The sequence below is a fragment of the Muntiacus reevesi genome, chromosome 17, assembly GCF_963930625.1.
Source record: "Muntiacus reevesi chromosome 17, mMunRee1.1, whole genome shotgun sequence".
Taxonomy (NCBI): Eukaryota; Metazoa; Chordata; class Mammalia; order Artiodactyla; family Cervidae; genus Muntiacus; species Muntiacus reevesi.
The window spans coordinates 9,651,201-9,672,448 of record NC_089265.1 but is presented as its reverse complement, the minus strand read 5'-3'; the positions used below and the strand labels follow the sequence as shown (position 1 = coordinate 9,672,448).

Below are 21,248 nucleotides of genomic sequence, written 5' to 3'. Positions count from 1 at the left end.
CCAGAAACACTGTGGACATGACTTTATTTTTCTTCTTTAGGTTAGTAATTATCTTTAGTCTGGAGCTTGTAGACCAGCAGAGAAAAGAAGTGGTGACTAAATCAGACAAATAAGAACTGAAAGATACAGTGCTTCATCTTAGTCTTAGTGGGATGGAGTGAATGTTTATGTCACCCCTAATTCCTGAGTTGAAACCCTAACTCTATGGTAATGACACAGGGAGGGGGGTGGGGCCTTTGAGAGGATTAGGTCATGAGGGAGAACATTCATATATGGGATTGCGAGCCTGCATGCTCAGTCGCTTAGTTGTGTCCGGCTCTTTGTGACCCCATGGACTGTAGCCCACCAGGCTCCTCTGTTGATGGGATTTCCCAGGCAAGAATACTGGAGTGGGTTGCCACTTCCTCCTCCAGGGGATCTTCCTGACCCAGAGAGCGAACCAGAGTTTTCTGATTGGCAGGTGGATTCTTTACCACTGAGCCACCAGGGAAGCCCTCATGAATGGTTTAGTGTCCTTTATTAAAGAGACTACAGAGTGACCTGTTATCCCTTTTGTCATGTGAAGACACATGGAGAGTCTATGAGCCAGAAAGCAGGTTTCCACCAGACACTCAGTCTGCTAGCACCTTGATCTTGGACTTTCCAGCCTCTAGAACTATGAAAAATAAATTTTCTGTTGTTTATAGGCCCCCACTCCCACAAGTGTTTTGTTATAGCACCTGGAATGGACTAAGACATCCGGGAAAATGAATCTCAGTATCTCACAGGGTAGGATATTCTGTCTACTGCTATACTCTGGGGCAAAGATGCTCCCTTAAAATGAAAGAAGGCTTTGACTGTATGCTTTAAAGGTGGACTATTTCAAGTTCATTATATACACCTAGAGTTAAAGAAATCCAAGTATAATTTTTTAAAAGGGATCCTGATTTGTTTTTTAAATTAACGTACAATTCATACGCCACACCACCCAGCATTTTAGTATATTCACAAGGCTGTAAAGCCATCACTACTAATTTCAGAATGTTTTCATTACCCCCCAAATAAATTCCATACCTATTACAGCCAGTCACTCCACCCTGCTCCCTGGCCCCTAGAAACCACTCATTTTCTGTCTGTATGGATTTGTCTATTTTGAATATCTCACATAAATGGAATCATACACTAGGTGGCTTTGGTGTCTGGTTTCTTTCACTCAGCATACTATGTTCAAAGTTTATCTATGTTGTACCATATATCAGTACTTCACTCTTTTTTCTTGTCCTTGCTTTTTAAAATTTATGGCAAAATTTAGAGATTACAACATGTATCATTTTAACCATTTTTAAGTGTACAGTTCAGTGACATGAAGCACACTCACACTGTTGTGCAACATCCCCACCATCCGTCTGCAGAACTGTTTTTAAAGCTCAAGCTGAAACTCTGTACCTGTTGAATAATGTCCCGATTTCTTCGTAACCTCTATTTTACTTTCTTTCTCTGTGAATTTGCCTGTTCTAAGAACTTCATAAAAGTGGAATCATACAATATTGGTCCTTTTGTGTCTGGTTTATTTCACATAGCACAATGTCTTCAAAGTTCATTCATGTGAATAGCTTGAACCAGAACTGCCTTTCATTTTAAGGCTGAATACTAGTCCATTGTTTTCACTTTAAGGCTGAATACTATTCCATTGTTTGGATAGATCCCATTTTGTTTATTCATTTCTCACCAAATGGACATTTGGGTGTTTACATTTTTGATAATTATGAATAACGCCACTATGAACATTAGTGTACACGTTTTTGTATGACCATGTTTCCAGTTCTCTTGGGTGGAAGAGACTCTCAATGAGACTGTAGAGAAATTTGATGAGTAATACACATTGGCCAGAGGTGGATAGAGTAAGTCCCCTCATACAAACATTTGAGTTTTGAACTTTCAAAGATGCGAATGTGTGTTTGCATGTCCAATCACATTAGTTCACGTGTCTGGCATGCACGGTCTTCCGTGTCCATCCTCCACAAGTGGCTGTGGTTTTGTGTACTTTACAGTACTGTGTAGACTACAGTAGAACAGTTTTTTAATTGCAAGCCCAGGATGTCTGGAAGCAAGCTTACAAACAGTGGGATGCAGCCAATTGTGTTAGTTGGGTACCAAGGCTAACTTTGTTGGATTTATGATCAGATTGGACCTATGAATTCACTTTTGGAACAGAACTCATTCATACACAATAGACTTACTGTACTTTGATCATGGACAATGGTCATTGAGACTGTGTTTCCTTTGAGGAAGTGTGAAAGTATAACTTAGATTTGGATATATAGATTTATATACATTCCTTTGTTAATGTTCTTTTTCATTATGGTTTATTCCAGGATACTAGATATAGTTCCCTGTGCTATACAGTAGGACCTTGTTGCTTAGCCATTCTAAATGTAATAGTTTGCATCTACCAACCCCAAACTCCCGGTCCAGTCCGCTCCCTCCTCTCCTCACGCTTGGCAACCACAAGTCTGATCTCTACGTCTGTGAGTCTGTTTCTGTTTTGAGGGTAGGTTCATTGGTGCCACAGTTCAGATTCCACACATAAGTAATATTCATACGGTGTTTGTTCTTTCTCTTTCTGACTTAGAATCAAGTATACTTTAAAATAGTTACCCATTTTCCAAGCAGAGCTCTTCTTTCTTCAAATACCTACAATTAAAAAAAAAAGATGGAATGATTTCATATTTCATGGTTCAAAATACCCATTAAAAAGACATCATTAGGACTTCCCTGGTGGTCCAGTGGTTAAGAACTGCCTGCCAATGCAGGGGACATGGGTCCAATCCCTGGTTCCAAAAGATTCCATGCCTCGGTGCAACTAAGCACATGTGCTACAAGTACTGAAGCCTGCACGCCCTAAAGCCCCTGCTCCCCAGCAGAAGCCACCATAATGAGAAGCCTGCTCACCGCAGCCAGAGTGGCCCCTGCTTGCCAAAACTAAAGAAAGCCCGTGCATAGCAATGAAAACCCAGCACAGTCAAAAATAAAATAAATAAATTTTAAAAAAGACATCATTAAAGGATCAATCACTAAATACTGACAGTCTTTTCCATTTTATCAACTGAGTATAAAGAGACAGATTTTGCACCTGAAAGGGTAACTTTATTTATAACTTGGGCAAACTTTCTTTTTTCTTAGTTTCTCCATGTGAAACAATTCATCTTAAAGAATAAACAATTCTTTAAAGGCAAGAAATAAGAAAAGAATGGAACTAAAAAGTGAAATCATTTTTGGAATTGGAAAGGTGATGACAAAACTAACAAAGGCAAAATAGGAAAACAGAGAACCTCTCTCCAAATATTTCAGCATTACTAGCATTAGAACTTGTGAAATTTATGAGTGAGCAGTTCTGTTTTTTTATTTCATGAGTTCACGTATCAGTGGGTGTACATTACTTATATGTTTGCCTATGTGCGCCTCTGGGCTTATAGCTCAGTGTTTATCTGTATAGGTTTGTTGTTATATACCATTTAGGACAGAAATTATGTCTTATTCACCTTGACTTCTCCACTGCAGAGTGCTGTACATGGCATATTACAGGTACTCAAGCTTGCTGGAAGGAATGAATATGCTTGTGACAAATGAATATCCTTTGGATGTATCACTACCATGTGAGTGTATTTACATATTAGTGGAGAGGTGTTTTCCTGAGCTTCAGTCATTTGCATATCTATCTGAATGGGTGAGGAAGGGACAACTAGAGTGAGAAGGTTTGGCAGAGGAGGGCGATCTGGAGCCAGGAAGCAAGATATAGCAGGAAACAGGTGTGAATGTCTCTCTCACACCCACACTGCACTCTTTGTCGGCTTTCAAATTGGGCTCCATGTTTTTCCCTTCCTCTTGGCACTTTCTAAATTCTCTCGCACTGTCAGAACATTCCTATTTAGAAACCAGCTCAGGCCTATTTCTTCCCTTTTGTGGAGGAGGATGAGAGGCTGGTTTCAGGCTTCCAACAGATCTGTTTTCCTTCCTTTTTTTAGACTCGAATTCTGCTTTCAAAGGGCAAGCAAAATGGAGACTGAAATAATTGATTCAACAACAACCTCGAGGCCTGTAAAATGTCATCTTTGCTATTAACCAGGGACTATCATATATCACAGGTAGACACTTTTTATACTTTAGAGAAGAAGAAAAAGAATACCATTTTTTCCTCCCTCCTAATTAACTGCCCCATGGGCTACTAGGACCCTCAAATATCAGTGACAAACAATCTCAGAATTTCTAGATGAAAATAGAAGAGGGGATTTCCCTGGGGGTCCAGTGGTTTAAGACTCTGTGTTTTTGCTGCAAAAAGCGAGGATTCGATCCCTGGTTGGGCAATTAAGGTCCCACAGGCCAATGGAGTGGTCACAACAAGCAAAGAAAAAGAAAATAGAAGAGAACCTATAAAATAAAATTAAAAAAACCTATAGAATTTTTCAGAAGACTGAAAAATCAGGTTTCAGGGCTTTCACGGTGGTCCAGGGGTTAAAAATCTGCCTTGCCAATGCAGGACATACAGGTTCCATTCCTGGTTGGGGAAGATTGCACATGCCTTGGGGCAACTAAGCCAGTGATCCACAACTATTGATCCCGCACGTCCTAGAGTCCACGTACTGCAACTAGAGAGCAGCTCCCACTCGCTGCAACCAGAGAAAGCCCTCGTGCAGCAACGAAGACTCAGTGCAGCCAAGAAAAAATAAAGAATGACAAAAAGAGAGAAAAATCAGGATTCACACAATTCCTGAACCCTTCTCTTGTGTCTAACAAAATCCTATCAAGCATCTAATTCCCCTCCTAAGTCTCAGGCACCAGCATTCTGACTCTTCCCAACTCCTCCTCCACTTGCAGCCCATGCTCCACCTGGCCTTTCTAGGATTTGCTATTGCCTGCCAGGTGATTCTGTTCATTTTCACTTCCCAGGTAGATTACAGCTACTTTCCCTTATAACAATCCACAGGTTCCAGGGGAGGCTGTCAACATAACACTTGCTGACTGAACAACAATAAGAGATTCAGATGTCATAGAATTTAAGGGCTAAAAGGAATCTTAAGATCTTTTTGTTCAACTTTTCTGTTTTAGAGAGGATAAGAAGAGGCCCAAAGGGTTACCTTTATAGATTTAAAAAAGAAATGATTGGTTCCAGACTGTATGTTCAGCTGAATAATATACTTGGTTCCTCGCTAGAAAGCCATGCAGTGCAAGCATGTCCGACTCTTGGAGACCCCATGGACTGTAGCCCGCCAGGCTCCTCTGTCCATGGGATTTCCCAGGCAGGAATACTGGAGTGGGTTGCCATTTCCTCCTCCAGGGGAATCTTCCTGACCCAGGGATCAAACCCGTGTCTCTTGCATCTCCTGCACTGACAGGCAGATTCTTTATCACGAACACCTGGGAAACCCTCCTAGAACCATGGTCTTTCTATTCTGACCTCCAACCTTGATCTTCCCTATTCTGACCTCAAGACCTACATTCTCAATGAATTGCTGCCCATGGTTTGACCTGACAGTGGGGGAAAAAAAAATTAGGTTCCAGGATGACAAGCTCCTTTCAAAAGCAGGTGGGGAGGACCATCGTGGTGTCCAATGACGACGGAAGGCATCAGAAAGAAAAGGGCACTGGCTTGAAGGGGTGGGGAGAGTCAGCAAGAAAGTGGCAGGGGGACTTCCCCAGTGGTCTAGTGGCTGAGATGCCAAACTCCCTATGTAGGGGGCCGGAGTCCCATCTCTGGTCAGGCAACTAGATTCCACATGCTGCAACTAAAAAGATTCCACACGGCGCATCTAGAGATCCTGCATGCTGTAATAAAGACCCAGTGCAGTCAAATAAATAAATAAAATAAATATTTTAATAAATAAATAATAAAGTCAATCACTGATAATAAAATAAACAGGATGGGAGGTAGGGTCTTTAGAAGGCCAATGACCAAGTCTAAACAGAGTCCAAGCAGTCCAGTTCTTCACCAAAAGGCGATTAAAGTCAGGTAGGAACTGATAGGCATGAGGGGCAAGAAGAGAAACAGTAGACAAACTCAGATCTGGTTCTGACTCTACCCTTGACAAGAAGTATAATTTGGAACAAATTATTTAACTGTCAAATCCTCAGGCAGACTCAGAATCTTATAGTCTCTGGTTGGGAGCAAGTTTTCATTCCAAGGATTTGCAATCAGATTTTTGATCTAAAAAAGCTGGAAGAGGGTTGGAGGGATAAATTGGGAGTTTGGGATTAACACATACAAACTGTTGTATATAAAATAAATAACCAACAAGGACCTACTTATAGTACATACACTACTCAATATTGTGTAATCACCCATAAGGGAAAGAATCTGAAAAAAAAATAGATATATATGCATAACTGAATCACTTTGCTGTACACTTGACTAACACAACATTGTAAATCAGCCATACTTCAATTAAAATAAAAAAAGAGCCTGGAAACAGTATCACTTCAAGTGGAAAACATTAGAGAGAATCATCTTTCCTTGCAGATTGCTGGTTTGTTTACATCACAGTTTATTCAGAGCCTGCTGTTAAGTCAAAATCCCATGGTTGTTATTTCAGTCTGTTGACACTGTGGTTGCATATTTCACCATGTGACATCATCACCATGGAGGAGTAAGACATTTTGGGGCTCCTAAATTATGACTGATGGATGCTGGTTAGGTGCTTTTTCTCAGAACACTCTTTTAACAACACGTGTACTGTACTACATGTGTGAACCATATTCAAAAAAAGAAATGTTGATCACGTTCAATTAAACTACTAGATGGAAAAAAAAACCTACACTAGACAGCAAAGAAATACATACATATAAAACATTCCTCCTCTCAAAGTTTTCACAAGACCTGAATTATCTTGTAATCTGACGATGCTATAATTTTGGCATCTACATTTGAATTCAATCTCTCTGCTTAAAGCCTCTTGTGAAGTTAAACTCCTATGAGTTTTATTTTAGACTGAAGCAGTTTCATATGTCTCATTTTACTACAGAACAGAAAAAAGGCAAAATTAAAACAAAAACCAGTGCCTTCCCTAGTGGTACAGTGTTTAAGACTCCGAGCTTGCAATGCAGGGTTCATGGGTTCTATCCCTGGCCAGCAAACTAAAGTCCCACATGCTGTGCAGTGTGGCCAAAATAAAAAAAAGAGGACCTCAAAATTACGCTGATCATTGGCGAATGTCCTGTTGTAGAAGTGTAGAAAAGCCTTTGAAGTTATCGTATGGACATGGTCTGCCCAGCTGTAAACTTGGGCATCTATTTTTAACCCCTTTCACACAGTCAGAATGTTAGACCTGGAAGGGACCTTTGAGGTCATCTGATTCAAGCCACTCAATTTCCAAAGGCAGGCAGTAAAGATCAGAGGCATAAGAGACTTGCTGAAGTCAAGCAGATTATTTAGTACAGCTGATCTGGAACCTGTGTTTTTCAATTCTCAGCATTACTGTTCTTTGCTTGCTTTTACTTCTATTTGTTTTTTAAATTGTTAAATACCATTGCACTGTATACGGTAAAAAACAAAAACTCTCTCTTCTAACAGACTTCCCTCCCACTCTTCCATGTCATCCAACTTTTTAGGGGAAACCACTATTGATGGTTGGGTTTTCTGGTGGCTCAACCAGTAAAGAACCTACCTGCCAATGCAGGAGACACAAAGAGATATGGGTTTAATCCCTGGGATGGGAAGATTCCCTGGAGGAGGGCATGGCAACCCACTCTAATCTTCTTGCCTGGAAAATGCCATGGACAGAGGAGCCTGGAGGGCTATAGTCTATGGAGTTGCAAACAGTCAGACAAGACTGAGCACATGTGCACACACTACTAACAGTTTGCTGTATACATATGCAAATTCCACGTGTGTGTCTAAGTATTGATACATTCACTCACATACATATAGGTATCTACACGGGCCAAGATTTTTTTTGTATTATATTTAATTTTTATTGAATTATAATTGACATATAATTTTAGTTCCAAGTTACAACATAGTGATCTGATAGTTTTGCAAATTTTAATTTTTTTTAGTGAAGGATTTTGCTTTACAGAATTTTGTTTTCTGTCAAATCTCAACATGAATCAGCCATAGGGATATATATGTTACCTCCCTTTTTAACCTCCCTCCCATCTCCCTCCCCATCCCACCCATCTAGGTTGATACAGAGCCCCTGTTTGAGTTTCCTGAGCCATACAGCAAATTCCCATTGCTTATCTATTTTACATATGGTAGGCTAAGATTTTTCAAAATACTTTTACTCCAAACTAGAACCTAACTAAACCAAAATAAAAATGAGGGAGGGAATAAAATGGGAGTTCTGAACAACAAAATAAATATCATTTCTAATAGAAATTGTTATTTTTCTTATCATTGCTCATATGAAATTTTTAAACATTTTTATTTATTTGACTGCACTGGGTCTTAATTGTGCCATGTGGGTTCTTTAGTTGCAGCATGCAAACTCTTGCAGCATGTGGGATCTAGTTTCCTGAACACAGATGGAACCCAGGCCCCCTGCATTGGAAGCACAGACTCTGAGCCACTGAACCACCAGGGAATTCCCTAAAAATTCTCATAAAATTTGACAAAAGCTACTCAGGTTTCCCAGGTGGCGCCAGTGTTAAAGAACTCACGTACTGGGACTTCCTGGTGGTGCAGGGGCTAAGACTCCATGCTTCCAATGCAGGGGGCCTGGGTTTGATTTCTGGTCTGGGAAATAGATCCCACATGCTTCAACTAAGAGTTCACATGCTTCAACAAAAATTGCAGCCAAATAAATTAAAAAAGAAAACTCACCTGCTAATGCAGGTTATATAAAGGACACTGGGTTCGATCTGTGGGTCATCTCCTCAAGATCCCTTAGAGGAGGTCATGGCTGGAGAATCCCATGGACAGAGGAGCCTGACCGGCTATAGTCCATGGGATCTTCAAGAGTCAGACATGACTCAGTGACTAACACACATGAAGGGTCCTCAGTGCTATGCATGGCGGGTAGGGTGGAATTTATTCTTTGGAGCAGTCTGTTATCGGTTTTGCTTCAAAAGATTAGTTTGGTATTTTAGAAAGATCATTCTGGGACCAGAATAGAGGATGGATTAGAGACAGTGAAACCAGCTGAGGGGTTACTGCAATGTGCCAGGCGAAGGGGGGTGAGTGTGTGAACTGAGAACGTGGAGCTGGATGTGCACAAGTCAAAGGAGAAGAGGGGTCTGGATGAAGAGACCTAGGAGGAAGACTCAGAACCTGAACACCAGTTGATACGGAGGTGAAGGGGAGCTGGTAGACACTCCTCCTGGCCTTCTCATCTCCTAAATCTTTTAAAAAATATTTATTTATTTGGCTGCCCTGGGTCTCAGTTGCAACACACAAGGTCTTCAGTTGCAGTATGTGGGACTGAATTCCCTGGCCAGTGACTGAACCTGGGCCCCAGCCCTGGAAGCAGAGAATGTTAGCCACTGGACCACCAGGGAAGACCCTAAGATCTTTCTTTCTAAGCAGGAACGCTGTATCTCTTGCCAACTCTGGCCATGTAACTGGGGCTCAATTAAAGTTTTCTTTCTTTTTGTTCTAAATTTATTTCAATTAAAATTTTTGAAGAAATCCTTCATTTTGTTTTTTTTTTAATCCACTACACAATCCTAAGCAATTCCTGTTCATGTTTTGATTACCAAAATTTTAATGCTTTTTTGTTCCTTTAAAGCATGATTTCAACTAATAAAATAGTTCTTATTACTCACCCGGTCATTCAAAAGCTGATGGTTTAGGGGTGTCCAGGTACTCATCTTTGTCTGCATTTTGGGACCATCTGTGTTTTTTGGAGGTGCAAATGCCATCATGAAATAAGTGGATATTCTTCTGTAAGAAAAGCTACACCTGCAGAAGAAATGAATCACACAATCTTCAGAATACTAAAAATACTAATACCATATAATCTTTTTTAGTACACTGGGACAGGGACTAGGGGGAGAGTAACATTTACTGGGAGCATTTTATATGTCAGGTACTTAACAGGTTTGCTCAATTAAAACCCATAACAATATGGTAAGGTGGTGGATTTTAGCTTATTTTACAGATGAAGAAAATGAGGCTCACTAAAGTTACATGCTTTGCCCAGAGTTATACAGACAGTAGGTGGTTAAACAGGGAATCAGACACAGGTCTGTTTAACTCTGTTTGATTTTCATTGGACCAAGGGGGAAAAACCAGAATCACTCTTAGCTAAGAATATACCATATTGGTCAAAAAGAAGTATTTATAAAATCACACTGCAATCTGAACTACTCCATCTTTGTCCCTTGTGACCTCCTTCTTCCTCTCTTAACTTTCTGACATCTAGTTAACAAGGGCTCTAGCTTGCTACCATATTTAGGAAGTAGAATGGTACAATGGACAAGGCCAAGGATTTACACATGGACAGATTTGGGTTTATTGGGGAAAATACACTGGTTTTAGATGCCCAGTACTGTATATGTCTGCCTTCACTTTTGTGGCCTCACGGCATGTGGGATCTTAGTTCCCCAACCAGAGATGGAACTCACATCCCTTGTATTGGAAACGTTGAGTCGTAACCATGACTGTTGTTGTTCAGTCACTAAGTTGTGTCCAGCTCTTTGCAACTCCATGGACTGCAGCACACCAGGCTTCCCTGTCCTTCACTATCTCCCAGAGTTTGCTCAAACTCATGTCCATTGAGTTGATGATGCCGTCCAACCATCTCATCCTCTGTTGCCTCCCTTCTCCTCTTGCCCTCAATCTTTCCCAGCATCAGGGTCTTTTTCAAGGAGTCAGCTCTTCACATCAGGTGGCCAAAGTATTGGAGTTTCAGCTGCAGCATCAGTCCTTCCAATGAATATTCAGGGTTGATTTCCTTTAGGATTGACTCATTTGATCTCCTTGCTGTCCAAGGGAATCTCAAAGGTCTTCTCCAGTACCACAATTAAAAAGCATCCATTCTTCAACACTCAACCTTCTTTATGATCCAATTCTAACCACTGGACAGTCAGGGAAGTCCCTATGTCTGCCTTCATTGGATTAAAGCACTCTATTTCCATGAGGAATTACTTATCCCTCGGTGTTTAGGGTCTGCTGGGTTGGTTAACCAGAGTGGCCTCCCCTTGCCCAGTTATGAGAGTAAGCTGGACCAGGTAACTGATGCTGGCTCATCCCTGCTTTACAGCCAAGGTGATCACGCAAAGTACCATAGATGCTCTGAGTAGACTGTTGAGCTGTTCTTGTAGGGGCTTCCTAGGTGGCACTAGTAGTAAAGAACCCGCCTGCCAATGCTGGAGACATAGGAGATGCAGGTTTGATCCCTGGGTCAGGAAGATCCCCTGGAGGAGGCCATGGCAGCCCACTCCAGTATTCATGCCTGGAGAATCCCTTGAACAGAGGACCCTGGTGGGCTATAGTCCACAGGGTCACAAAGAATCAGACACAATGAAGCAACTTAGCATGCACACATGTCCTTTCTTATCCATTTTGCGAGCCACCTGATAGTCCTGCAATAAATTTCACCTACATTAGCTAGAAGACTCTGCTTGTAGGGGCTTCCCTGGTGGCTCAGACAGTAAGGAATCTGCCTGCAATGCAGGAGATCTGGATTCAATCCCGGGTTGGGAAGATTCCCTGGAGGAGGGCATGGCAACCCAATCCAGTATTCTTGCCTGGAGAATCCCCATGGACAGAGAAGCCTGGCGGGCTACAAAGAGTCTGACACAACTGAGCGACTAAGCACACAGCACGCACACATTAGCTAGAATCTATTTCTATTGTTTGCAGCCAAAACTTTTTATATTACACAGTTTGGATCCTGGCTCTAAAACTTATTAGCTTTGTAACTTTTTGCAGGTAGTCACTCTGTTGTGTCCGACTCTGCAACCCCATGGACTGCACCACGCCAGGCTTCCCTGTCCTTTACCATCTCCCGGAGGTTACTCAAACCCATGTCCATTGAGTCAGTGATGCCATCCAACCATCTCATCCTCTGTCATCCCCTTTTCTTCCTGCCTTCAATCTTGCCCAGCATCAGGGTCTTTTTCAAAGAATCAGGTCTTCGCATCAGGTGGCCAAAGTTTTGGAGCTTCAGCTTCAGCATCAGTCCTTCCAATGAATATTCAGGACTGATTTCCTTTAGGATTGACTTAGACAGGTACACACTGCTATATTTAAAATGTATAACCAACAAGGACTCACGATATAGCACAGGGAACTGTGCTCAATGGCAGCCTGGCTGGGAGGGGAGTCTGGGGGAGAATGGATACATGTATATATATGGGTGAGACCCTTCATTGTTCATGTGAAACTACCACAACACTGTTAATTGGTTATACTTCAATACAAAATAAAAAGTTTAAAAAAAAATAAATAGCATCACCACCGACTTTCTTAGAACTTCCTGTTATTTACAGAGTTCTTCAAAGCCTGTCCTTGAAGGGGGCACAACAGAATATTTTAAGGTAAAAAATATTTAAAGCAGATTGATGGCATTCTCAGTATATATCCTCAGTGTTTCTGTTTGTGCCTTCTTCCTCTCTGAAGGTATGTTTCATATCCAAGGCAGTGGAGCTGAATTGGGGATTTGCCTGCCTGACCCAGGGCTCCAAAAATTATGGTAGCAAATATAAGACAACTTTTAAAACATATTTATTTTTATTTATCTGGCTGAGCCAGGTTAGGGTGTGTGGGATCTAATTCCCTGACCAGGGATAGAATCCAGGTCCCCTGGACCACCAGATAATTCACTTGGACAATTTTTTGATCCCACATGCCACAACTAAGACCTGGCACAGCCAAATAAATAAATAAGAATAAATATTTTTTAAATTAAAAAACCATTAGTTTTTGACTTACAGAGGAGTCCCCCAAATGCTAGATCTGAAATTTTGTGACTCTCACTTGACATGTAATATTCCCTCTCGGGTTTAAATCAACTGAAGATAAAGCGAATGTTTTAAAACCTCAGGATTTTAAACCATAGATAATATCTTCCTGCAGTTGCCTGCTGATACCACTCCATTGGAATACGGGGGAATTAATGAGGTTCAGATGAGCCCTCACATTCTTAGCTCCTAACAGCTAAGTTGCAAAGGTGTAAGAAATGATTTCATTCCGGTATTATTAATTGGCTGCTATAAAAATACATATGAACAGGCAAGTATACAAAGCACAGTCACTGAGTCTAGATCTACTCAGTTAAAAATCACATATTTCCTTTTTTATTGCTATTTATTCATGTTTGATCTTTATTCTATTTAAACTGATTGAAGTTTTGTGTGGTTTTTTTTTTATCTGTTTAGGCCGAGCCACTTGGCTTGCAGAATCTTAGCCCCCAACCAGGGATTGACCCTGGTCCTCGGTAATGAAAGTACAGAGTCCTAACCACTGGACCGCCAGGGAATTCCTTAAACCAATTGTTTTTAATCTTTATTTTTTTTTTCAGGGCCATAAAACTCTTTGAGGATATGATGAAAACTATCAATCTTCTCCCTAGAAAAATGCATATTAACATTACATTTTGCTTATACCAGGTTAAAAACTTCTGTTGTAAGCTGAGAAACTTTCTTTTCCCAGTTTGAGTAGAAAACAATCTGACTGACTCTAAGCACGATTTCTGATTAGGGCAAAGTAGCTTTTCCAGGGCCTCCCCAAGGTTTTGCATTGTTTTTTTTTTTTCTTCCTGGTTCTTCAGACCTAGAAATTATTTGAATTAGGTTTTTTTCAAATCAACTTGAATAAAGTTTGGTTTTCAGGAGATGGGCCTGTCTGAGAAAAAGAGCCCTCTTGGTAATAGTCTTACTGAAGCAGGCAAATGGAGGTATCCTGCCCTGGTTTTTGTCATTATCCTTTTATAGTTTTTTCCTCTGTCCATTCTAGAAGACGGGCAGTGTGCATATCTGCATGCCCACACTGGTTCACAGTACAGACCAGACACTTTCATATAACATACAAAAAAATAACAAGACAAAGCAAGTTGCCTCCCCTCCTTCTACACACAAAGCTTGCTGTTGTTTTTTCATGACCTCTTTCCACTTTAATGGCTGTCCTTGCATGTTCACCTTTAATTTTTCTTTGGATAAAGGGGAAGAAACAGGGCTTATGGTCCTTACCCCCAGTGTGTGCTTCTAGTGTCATGTTTAAAGGCAAGGATAGGTCCTCTGGTAAAGTTCCTGTGGTTACATACCTCCAATCCCATCTTCAAAGCCATTCTTCACACTCTCACCACTACACAACTTCACTAAAGACTTATTAGGTCTGTATTAGAGGTATAAAGACAAGTCTTGACTATAATGTACATTACAGTCTATTTTTTTTAAACAAATAAAAATGTATATATTTAAGGTGATGTTTTCATACATGTACACATTGTGGAATGCTTACCACAATCAAACTATGTAACATATCCATCACCTCCCATAGTTACTGTGTGTGTGTGTGCACATCTGTGTGTGATTACCCTTGATATCTACTCTTCTAGCAGATTTCAAGTATATAATATATTATTATTAACTATAGTAGCCATGATCCTTGGACAGGAAGATCCCCTGAAGAAGGAAATGGCGACCCACAGAGGAACCTGGTGGGCTACAGTCCATGGGATTGCAAAAGTGGGACACAACTTGGCTACTAAACTACCACCACCATCACCACAAAGTCACTATGCAGCACATAAGGCCTCTAGAACTTATTCATTTTATAACTGAAGGTTTGTACCCTCTGATCAATATCTCCACATTTCCCTACTCCCCAGCTTTGGCTAACCACTACTGTACTCGGGGAAGTGTTTTTTAAAAGGTCTGTTAGTCATTTTTCAGGTTGAAAACCTTCAGAGACTCAATAATGGCTACAGAATCCTTAGCATGCTAATCTAGGTACACCATGAATTTACCTTTTCAGTTCATCCTCCTTTCTCTCCCTTCATGCACTATCTGTACAGACAGACTGACCTTCAGATCAGAAAATGTGGTACAAAACTGGTGCTTCTTTGCTAATGTGATTTTCTTAATGTGCTCACCTGAACCCTAATCTCAGTAGTACACAGTAGGAGCTCAATAAATACTTGTCTAAATCAGCTGAATGAATGAACACAATAATGGATGTGAGGTGGTTTAAGGATTAAAGCTAGTGGCAAAGAAGGTAAAACTCAACATTAGGAACTGAGCATTGGGGTTAGACTCAGGATAATCGGTTTTTTATTTGGCGTTTACAGAGCAGAACAGGGTTGAGTTTCTCCACTAACACACGGCTCACCCAATGTACACTACAGTATCATCAGAGAAGGAAATAAGAGCTTACAAGGAAATGATAGGGAAATAGGGTACGGTTAGATTTAAATATGAATTCGTCTTATATTCAACTAGGTGGAAACAAAGAGAAACTGTAAGACAATGCAAAGAGCTAGTGCTTTGAAAGGCAAGAAATAATTATTTGTTGGTTGTTAATTTCATATATATGATGCATCTGGTAATTTAATTGCTAACACAGAGCAAAATGTAATTCCCGGGGTCACTGCCAAGGCTCGTGAGGAGCCCAGGAGGACCTGAGAGAAGCGCTCTCAAAAGAGTCTCCATCTTTTTCATGCAGTGATGACTGCTCTCACCTCTTTAAGTCTGTCTTTCTCTTCAGGTCTTTCTCCTCAAGCCTCTAGCGCTGAGGTTGCCATAGCTCCTGTTTCTGTGACTCCGTCTAGCACCCCCCTTCCAGTAGGCCAATCACTACCTATAAATCTTTTCGCTGGCATCCGGGGTCTCTTAGGCAACAATGTGTGGTCTCTTGATTGGCCGGGAGATCCTAGAGGGCTGGCTCCAAAATTGGGCACACGGACAAAATGGAAAAGTGTGAGCGCCCAGAGGGTGAGAAAGGCTGCCATCTCTCAATATAATGCTAGGACGAAGAGGCAGCCAATCCTGAAACAAACAGCATTAAATGCCCCCATTCAAGCCAGAAGTATGTTCCAAATCAGGCCAACCTACTGAGCATGCCCAGTTACATCGTTCTGGTCACTCCAGGGTTCTGAAACGTAAACTCCGTTTCTCCGGGTTTTTAGAGTGGCCAACAGGTAAAAGAAGGTTACAGGAAAAACAATTCTGGAGAGATTCAATGAAATAGCACCTGCACACAGGAAGTGGAAGAACGTGGGAAAATTGCCCAACACAAACTCAGCAGTGCTTCAACATGAATTTTAATTTATTGGATTAAGGAATTAAGGCCGACTAACAGATACACCAGGGAACCAGCAGATGGCATGCCTGAATAAGGATAACTCCAAATTTGGGAAAGTTTACGATCTGGTCTAATTTAATTAATTAAATTTATGGAGCATCTACCATGTAATGAGAGGCAGAGTGAGAATGCAAGATAAAAAAAGAAATCTAATGAGGAGGATTTGAAAATGCAATGTAGAAATAACTACTGTGATAGAACTATAAACTAATGCTGGAGAAAAACATTTCAGAAGGGACATCTGGGAAGTGTAAAGCAGTCCTTATGGGCAGCAGTTAGCCCAAATTTAAAAAACGAAGACTTTTCTCATTATCTCATGTTTCCTAAAATAAATAAAAATGTACTCTCTTACAAGGTAAATAAATGTAAACCCTATGTTTATATTGTTTCATTGTTTTGAAATAGGCAGCATTCCTATATCTCCTATTTAAAAAGAAAATGAAAAGTAAAGCTCATAGAGGTTGCTGGTTTCTTTAGAGTTGACAAAGGATCAAATTTCAATTAGAACTTATGTTGTCTGAATTTCAGCCTAGTAGTTTTATGTATGGTTGTATGTTTTATGATCAGGCTGTATGTAAAATGAATAAACAAAGACTTTTGCAGGGGTGGAGGCCTGGGGGAGGCAAGTAGATGCAATACTAAATTACCATGTATTACCAGTTAACATGGATGGTTTCAAAACGGGTTCATCCAGAAAGAGACTAGTTTTAACAACTCACTGGGAGAGTGTTGATCTCCGTGAAGTTCCTGCTCATTAAAGACTATCTATTGGTGGTTATAACATTGAATGAAAGAAAGATGGGATTAAAGGGAGCTTGACACTTTATCCCTGTTAGAGCTGAATATTTTTATCCCTGAAAATAAGGTCCCTTTCATTGATCCTCTCAACTAGCATCCTCTGGACCTCCCCTTGTTCAACCCTTGATCAGTCTGACTGCTGATCCCCCAAGTCTGAACAACACCATTCACATTGTGTTCACAGCGAGCACATTGGCTCAGTGTACTTGAAAATTTAACATTGCTTTTATTTAAACATTTTTTTAAAATTCCTTTTAAAAATATTTACTTGTTTGGCTGCACTGGATCTTAGTTGCAGCACACAGGATCTTTCTTTGACCTTTAGTTGCAGTATATGGGATCTAGTTCCCAGCTGTTCGTCAGTCACTAAGTCGTGTTTGACTCTGCAACCCCATGAACTACAGCACGCCAGACTTCCTGTCTTTCACTAGTTCCCAGACCAGGGATTAAACCTAGGTCCTCTGCTTTGGGAGGGTGGAATCTTAGTTACTGGACCACCAGGGAAGTCCCTCAACATTATTTTTAAAGGAAACATGTCAACCATAAACAAAAGTTTAGAGACTTGCCTAAGAAACACGCTTTTCTCCCTGCAGAGATTTTTTAAAATTGTTAACATTTTGCTTCGTGTGTGTGATTAACAGTTGAAGCCCCTTTTACACGCTGCCCAGATCTCATTTTCCACCCTGCCTGCCTAGAGGCATCCACTGTCATGACATTAGTGTGCTGCCCACTTGCCACCTTTTATGCTTATTATATATACATATTTGGCCCCATAAACAGTGTGACTGTTTTAAACAGCTATCATGATTTACATACTTTGTGGTTCACTTCTTTCACTCAGTGGTCTATTTCTGAGATGTGATCATGTTGATACATTCAATGATAATTTCTACATTATTCCCACCTCCCACTAGGAGCCAGATATGTTCTATGCCTGACAGTTTTCACAAGACCATGTGTAAATTGCATAAAAATGTGGAGCAGCACATCTCTAGAGGATCTGAAGGTACAAGGGATCTAGAAGTACCTGAAGCAGGTCCACACTGATTTTCATAAATGCTCTTAGCTGTTTCACTCACCCTCAGTAGAGGCAGTGTTGGCTCCACAGGACACAACGACTTGATAAGAATCAGCCTAAGGATCAATGTTACTGAAAAAAAAAAAAAAAAAAAAGTATTACTGCATTAGTATTTATTGATGAAATTGAAAATGTCATTTCAGATCTCTTTTATTCATTTCCCATAGCTCATCTTCTGATGTTAAACTATGAGTGTCTAAGCTCAGTATTTGCACTCTTAAAAAAGATTGTTTTGCTGGTGGCTCAAACAGTAAAGAATCTGCCTGCAATGCAGGAGACCTGGGTTCCATCCCTGGGTCAGGAAGATCCTCTGGAGAAGGGAATGGCAACCCACTCCAGTATTCTTGCCTGGAGAAGTCCATGGACAGAGAAGCCTGGTGGGCTACAGTCTATTGCATCGCAAAGAGCCGGACAGGACTGAGGGACTAACACATCCACTTTTCTTTGTATAAAATAGTTGCCTATAATTAAGGATGCCACAGAGATGTGTCCTAAGGATTTGGACAAACCACAGATTATATAGCTGTTTTTGGTCAGTCTCCTAACATGGGGTGGCAAAGATTCAGACAGAAGATTATATTCAAATACACCACCTTAACCAAGTGTACAGCTGAATAACATCAAGTACAGTCATACTATGCTACAAGTTCAAAGTATTTCTTTAAATCCTTTGTGCTACCAGAGAACAAAATGATGCCTGTGAAATTTAGGTTGAAAAGGGAGGAAAAGGAAGAGAAAGAAAGGTAGGTAAAATGATGGAGGCAAAGGTAACAGCTTTGACTTGGAATGAATGAATCCAGACTCAGCCCTTAAAATGCTGCCTGGCTTTGGGTAAGTCTTTTTAACCTTTCTGGGCCGTTCTTTTCCGTTGTCTGAATAATGAGAGGTTAGGTTTAGATGATTTCTAAGGAATCTTTAAGTTCTGAAATTGCTTATGTAGAAAAAAATAAAACCACTTATGAAGAAAAAGAAGAAACATTTCCCAAAGAACAGAAGATGGGGAATGCCACCAATAACCTCAAGCCCCACCTGCTCACTAAAGTGGGTGTTGGAAAAGAGGGTATCTGCTCTGCTGCTTCGCTTGGAGCTCTGCAATATGAAAGTTGACTACCTCCATCTGCACCCAGTACCACCCTCAGCACCCGCCTCTTAACCAACTCCAATCCCCGGGTCCCCAGGGGGCACGCTGGTTCTCGAAACAGGTTTTGGTGGTCTTGCAATAATAGCGTTCCAGGCTTGAATGATGAGAGTCGCAGCACTCTCAGCAGGGAAGGGAGGGAGAGCTCTGCAAAGGGGACTGAGGGCGTTTAAGAAAAGCTTCCAGAGCTTGGAACGACTCCGCGGGGGCAGGACAGGGCCAGGCATCAGCCTCGGCGCTAGAGGTAAAGAACAACGAAACCTGCGGACGGGTATCTAGAAGCTGGGCTCAAGATGGGAGCGCTCGGTGGAGCGTGCGCTGTGCGCCTGCGCCGTACGTGCGCGCGCATACCCCCCCCATCCCCCCCCGCCGGGGCACGCGCCCCGGCGATCGCGAAAGCTCGCGGTCGCTCCGAGGCGCGCGCCTGCGATCATCGCTGGCTCCGTTTACCTGAGGGACCCGCGGCCGCCTCCGGCCGGCGCCGCAGCCCCCCGGGAGCCCGGCCCCGAGGTGTGAGGTGAGCCCCGGGTCGTGCAGGCCCCCTCCCGTCCGGCTCAGCGGGAAAAGGACTCGGGAGTGGGGACTGAGGAGGTGCCGCCGCGGTTGCCCGCTCCTCGGTCTAACCCTGTGCTGAAGAGCCACCAGCAGCCGCGGCACCTCCTCCTCAGGGATCGTTATTCTCGTCGCCGCCAAAACAAAAGCCTTGGGCGCCGCGCTGTGGAGGGGTGTCTCGGAGCTTTCTCGGGGGGCCGGCGGGCCGGCGGGGCGCGGGGGAGCCCGAGTTTGGGGCTGGGGGCTGAGGCGGACCGATGCCCGCCGATTGGATTAACCCTCTCGGTCCCGAGTCCGCGCCGAGCAACCTGTTCGAGTGTGGCCCGCGCTCCCTCCGCGCCGCCCCCGGCCCAGCCCTGGGGCTCGGTCGGCGCCGCGGGGGCGTGTGGCGCTCCCGGGCCGCTGGGGGCTGTGGGTGGAGGACGCGGCCGCTGGCTGGGAGGACAATGCAGCTAGGGCTGGGTGCGGGGGCGCGGGGGGCCGCCGGGACCCGCGTCGGGGCTTCCCGGGGCCCGGGCGGCGTCGCAGCATCTGGACTGCCTCCTGTTTCTAGTCCTAAAAGTTGTCCCCTCCCCTCCCTCACATCAGTTTTGCTAAGTCTGCATATTCCTCCTCGAGGCTTACCCCTGCCCCCTTGGACGCTCCGTGTGTTTGCCCTGGGGTACCGCGGGGAGGTTCATCCATAGCCTCTGAAATAAGGTGCTGTTAAACATTTCAAGACATTTTCGCATCTTCCTAGAAGCCTTTTTCAGAGTCAGGTGCCTTCCTCAATAAGAGAAAAAAGGGTGCTTTTTCTTTCTTTCTTTCTTTCTTTTTTAAAAGAACGAAAGCATGTGCCACTAATACAGGCAGAGGAGTCGACCTGAAGTTGCAAAATATCTCGGAAGGAGGAAAAAAGGTCTGATTTTTGCCCCAGAATAAATGAAATTTTGAATTTTGGTTCCCTTTTGGAATGTAGACAGAGCAGCAGAGCAGACCAGCAGCTATAGAAATAAATGACTGCTCTATAAGGTTGGTCAAACAAGATCTTATTTTATAGAAGTAGTTTGGAAAGACCTGTAATGTTTATTTACGGGAATTGGGTTACTTGGCAAAGCCAATACCGCGGGAGCCAGGAGACAAAGACTTGACCCTGGGGGATGTTACCTCCCTCTTGAGCCTTCTTTTAGCTTTAGTGGTGTGTTGACAGTCAAAGGAATAGATAAATCCGTAGTTCGGTTATTAAGAACCATTTACTCCTCAAGATAATGCTTTCCATCGGTACTTTTTTTTTCCCCATCCGTACTTTTAAGCAAATCAATACCATCTTTTTCCTCCAGAAGAAGAAGAAAAAAAAGTGTTTGCTTGAAGTACCAAACCACAACATAGAGGTAATAAGATAGGAAAGTGATGTAAAAGGCTTAAGTGGGCAGGCTTGCAAGGATAGAGCTGAAAATAAAAGATAATTGAGATGCCAATTCTTCTTA

General features: G+C 42.3%; 2 protein-coding genes across 6 annotated transcripts in view; one reads left to right on the top strand and one right to left on the bottom strand.

Moving 5' to 3' along the window:
• FBXO16 (F-box protein 16) overlaps nt 1-18,165 on the bottom strand; it is a 52,117-nt gene extending 33,952 nt beyond the window's left edge. For 4 of the 5 annotated variants that reach the window (XM_065908116.1, XM_065908114.1, XM_065908117.1 and 1 more), the window contains exons 1-3: nt 15,594-15,720; nt 9,736-9,871; nt 2,638-2,673 (exon numbers count right to left, since the gene is read on the bottom strand). In XM_065908116.1, the coding sequence (XP_065764188.1) occupies nt 2,638-2,673; nt 9,736-9,834 (135 nt within the window). In that variant the 5' untranslated portion in view covers nt 9,835-9,871; nt 15,594-15,720. Of the gene's footprint in view, nt 1-2,637; nt 2,674-9,735; nt 9,872-15,593; nt 15,721-18,093 lie in introns of those variants that run through there. The other variant, XM_065908115.1, reaches the window with a different exon arrangement.
• A 1,449-nt stretch (nt 18,166-19,614) lies between these two features.
• The window catches only part of FZD3 (frizzled class receptor 3), a 98,747-nt gene continuing 97,113 nt past the window's right edge, over nt 19,615-21,248 (top strand). The window contains exon 1 of the mRNA XM_065907826.1: nt 19,615-19,747. The gene's annotated coding sequence lies outside the window, so the exon portion shown is untranslated. The remainder of the gene's footprint in view (nt 19,748-21,248) is intronic.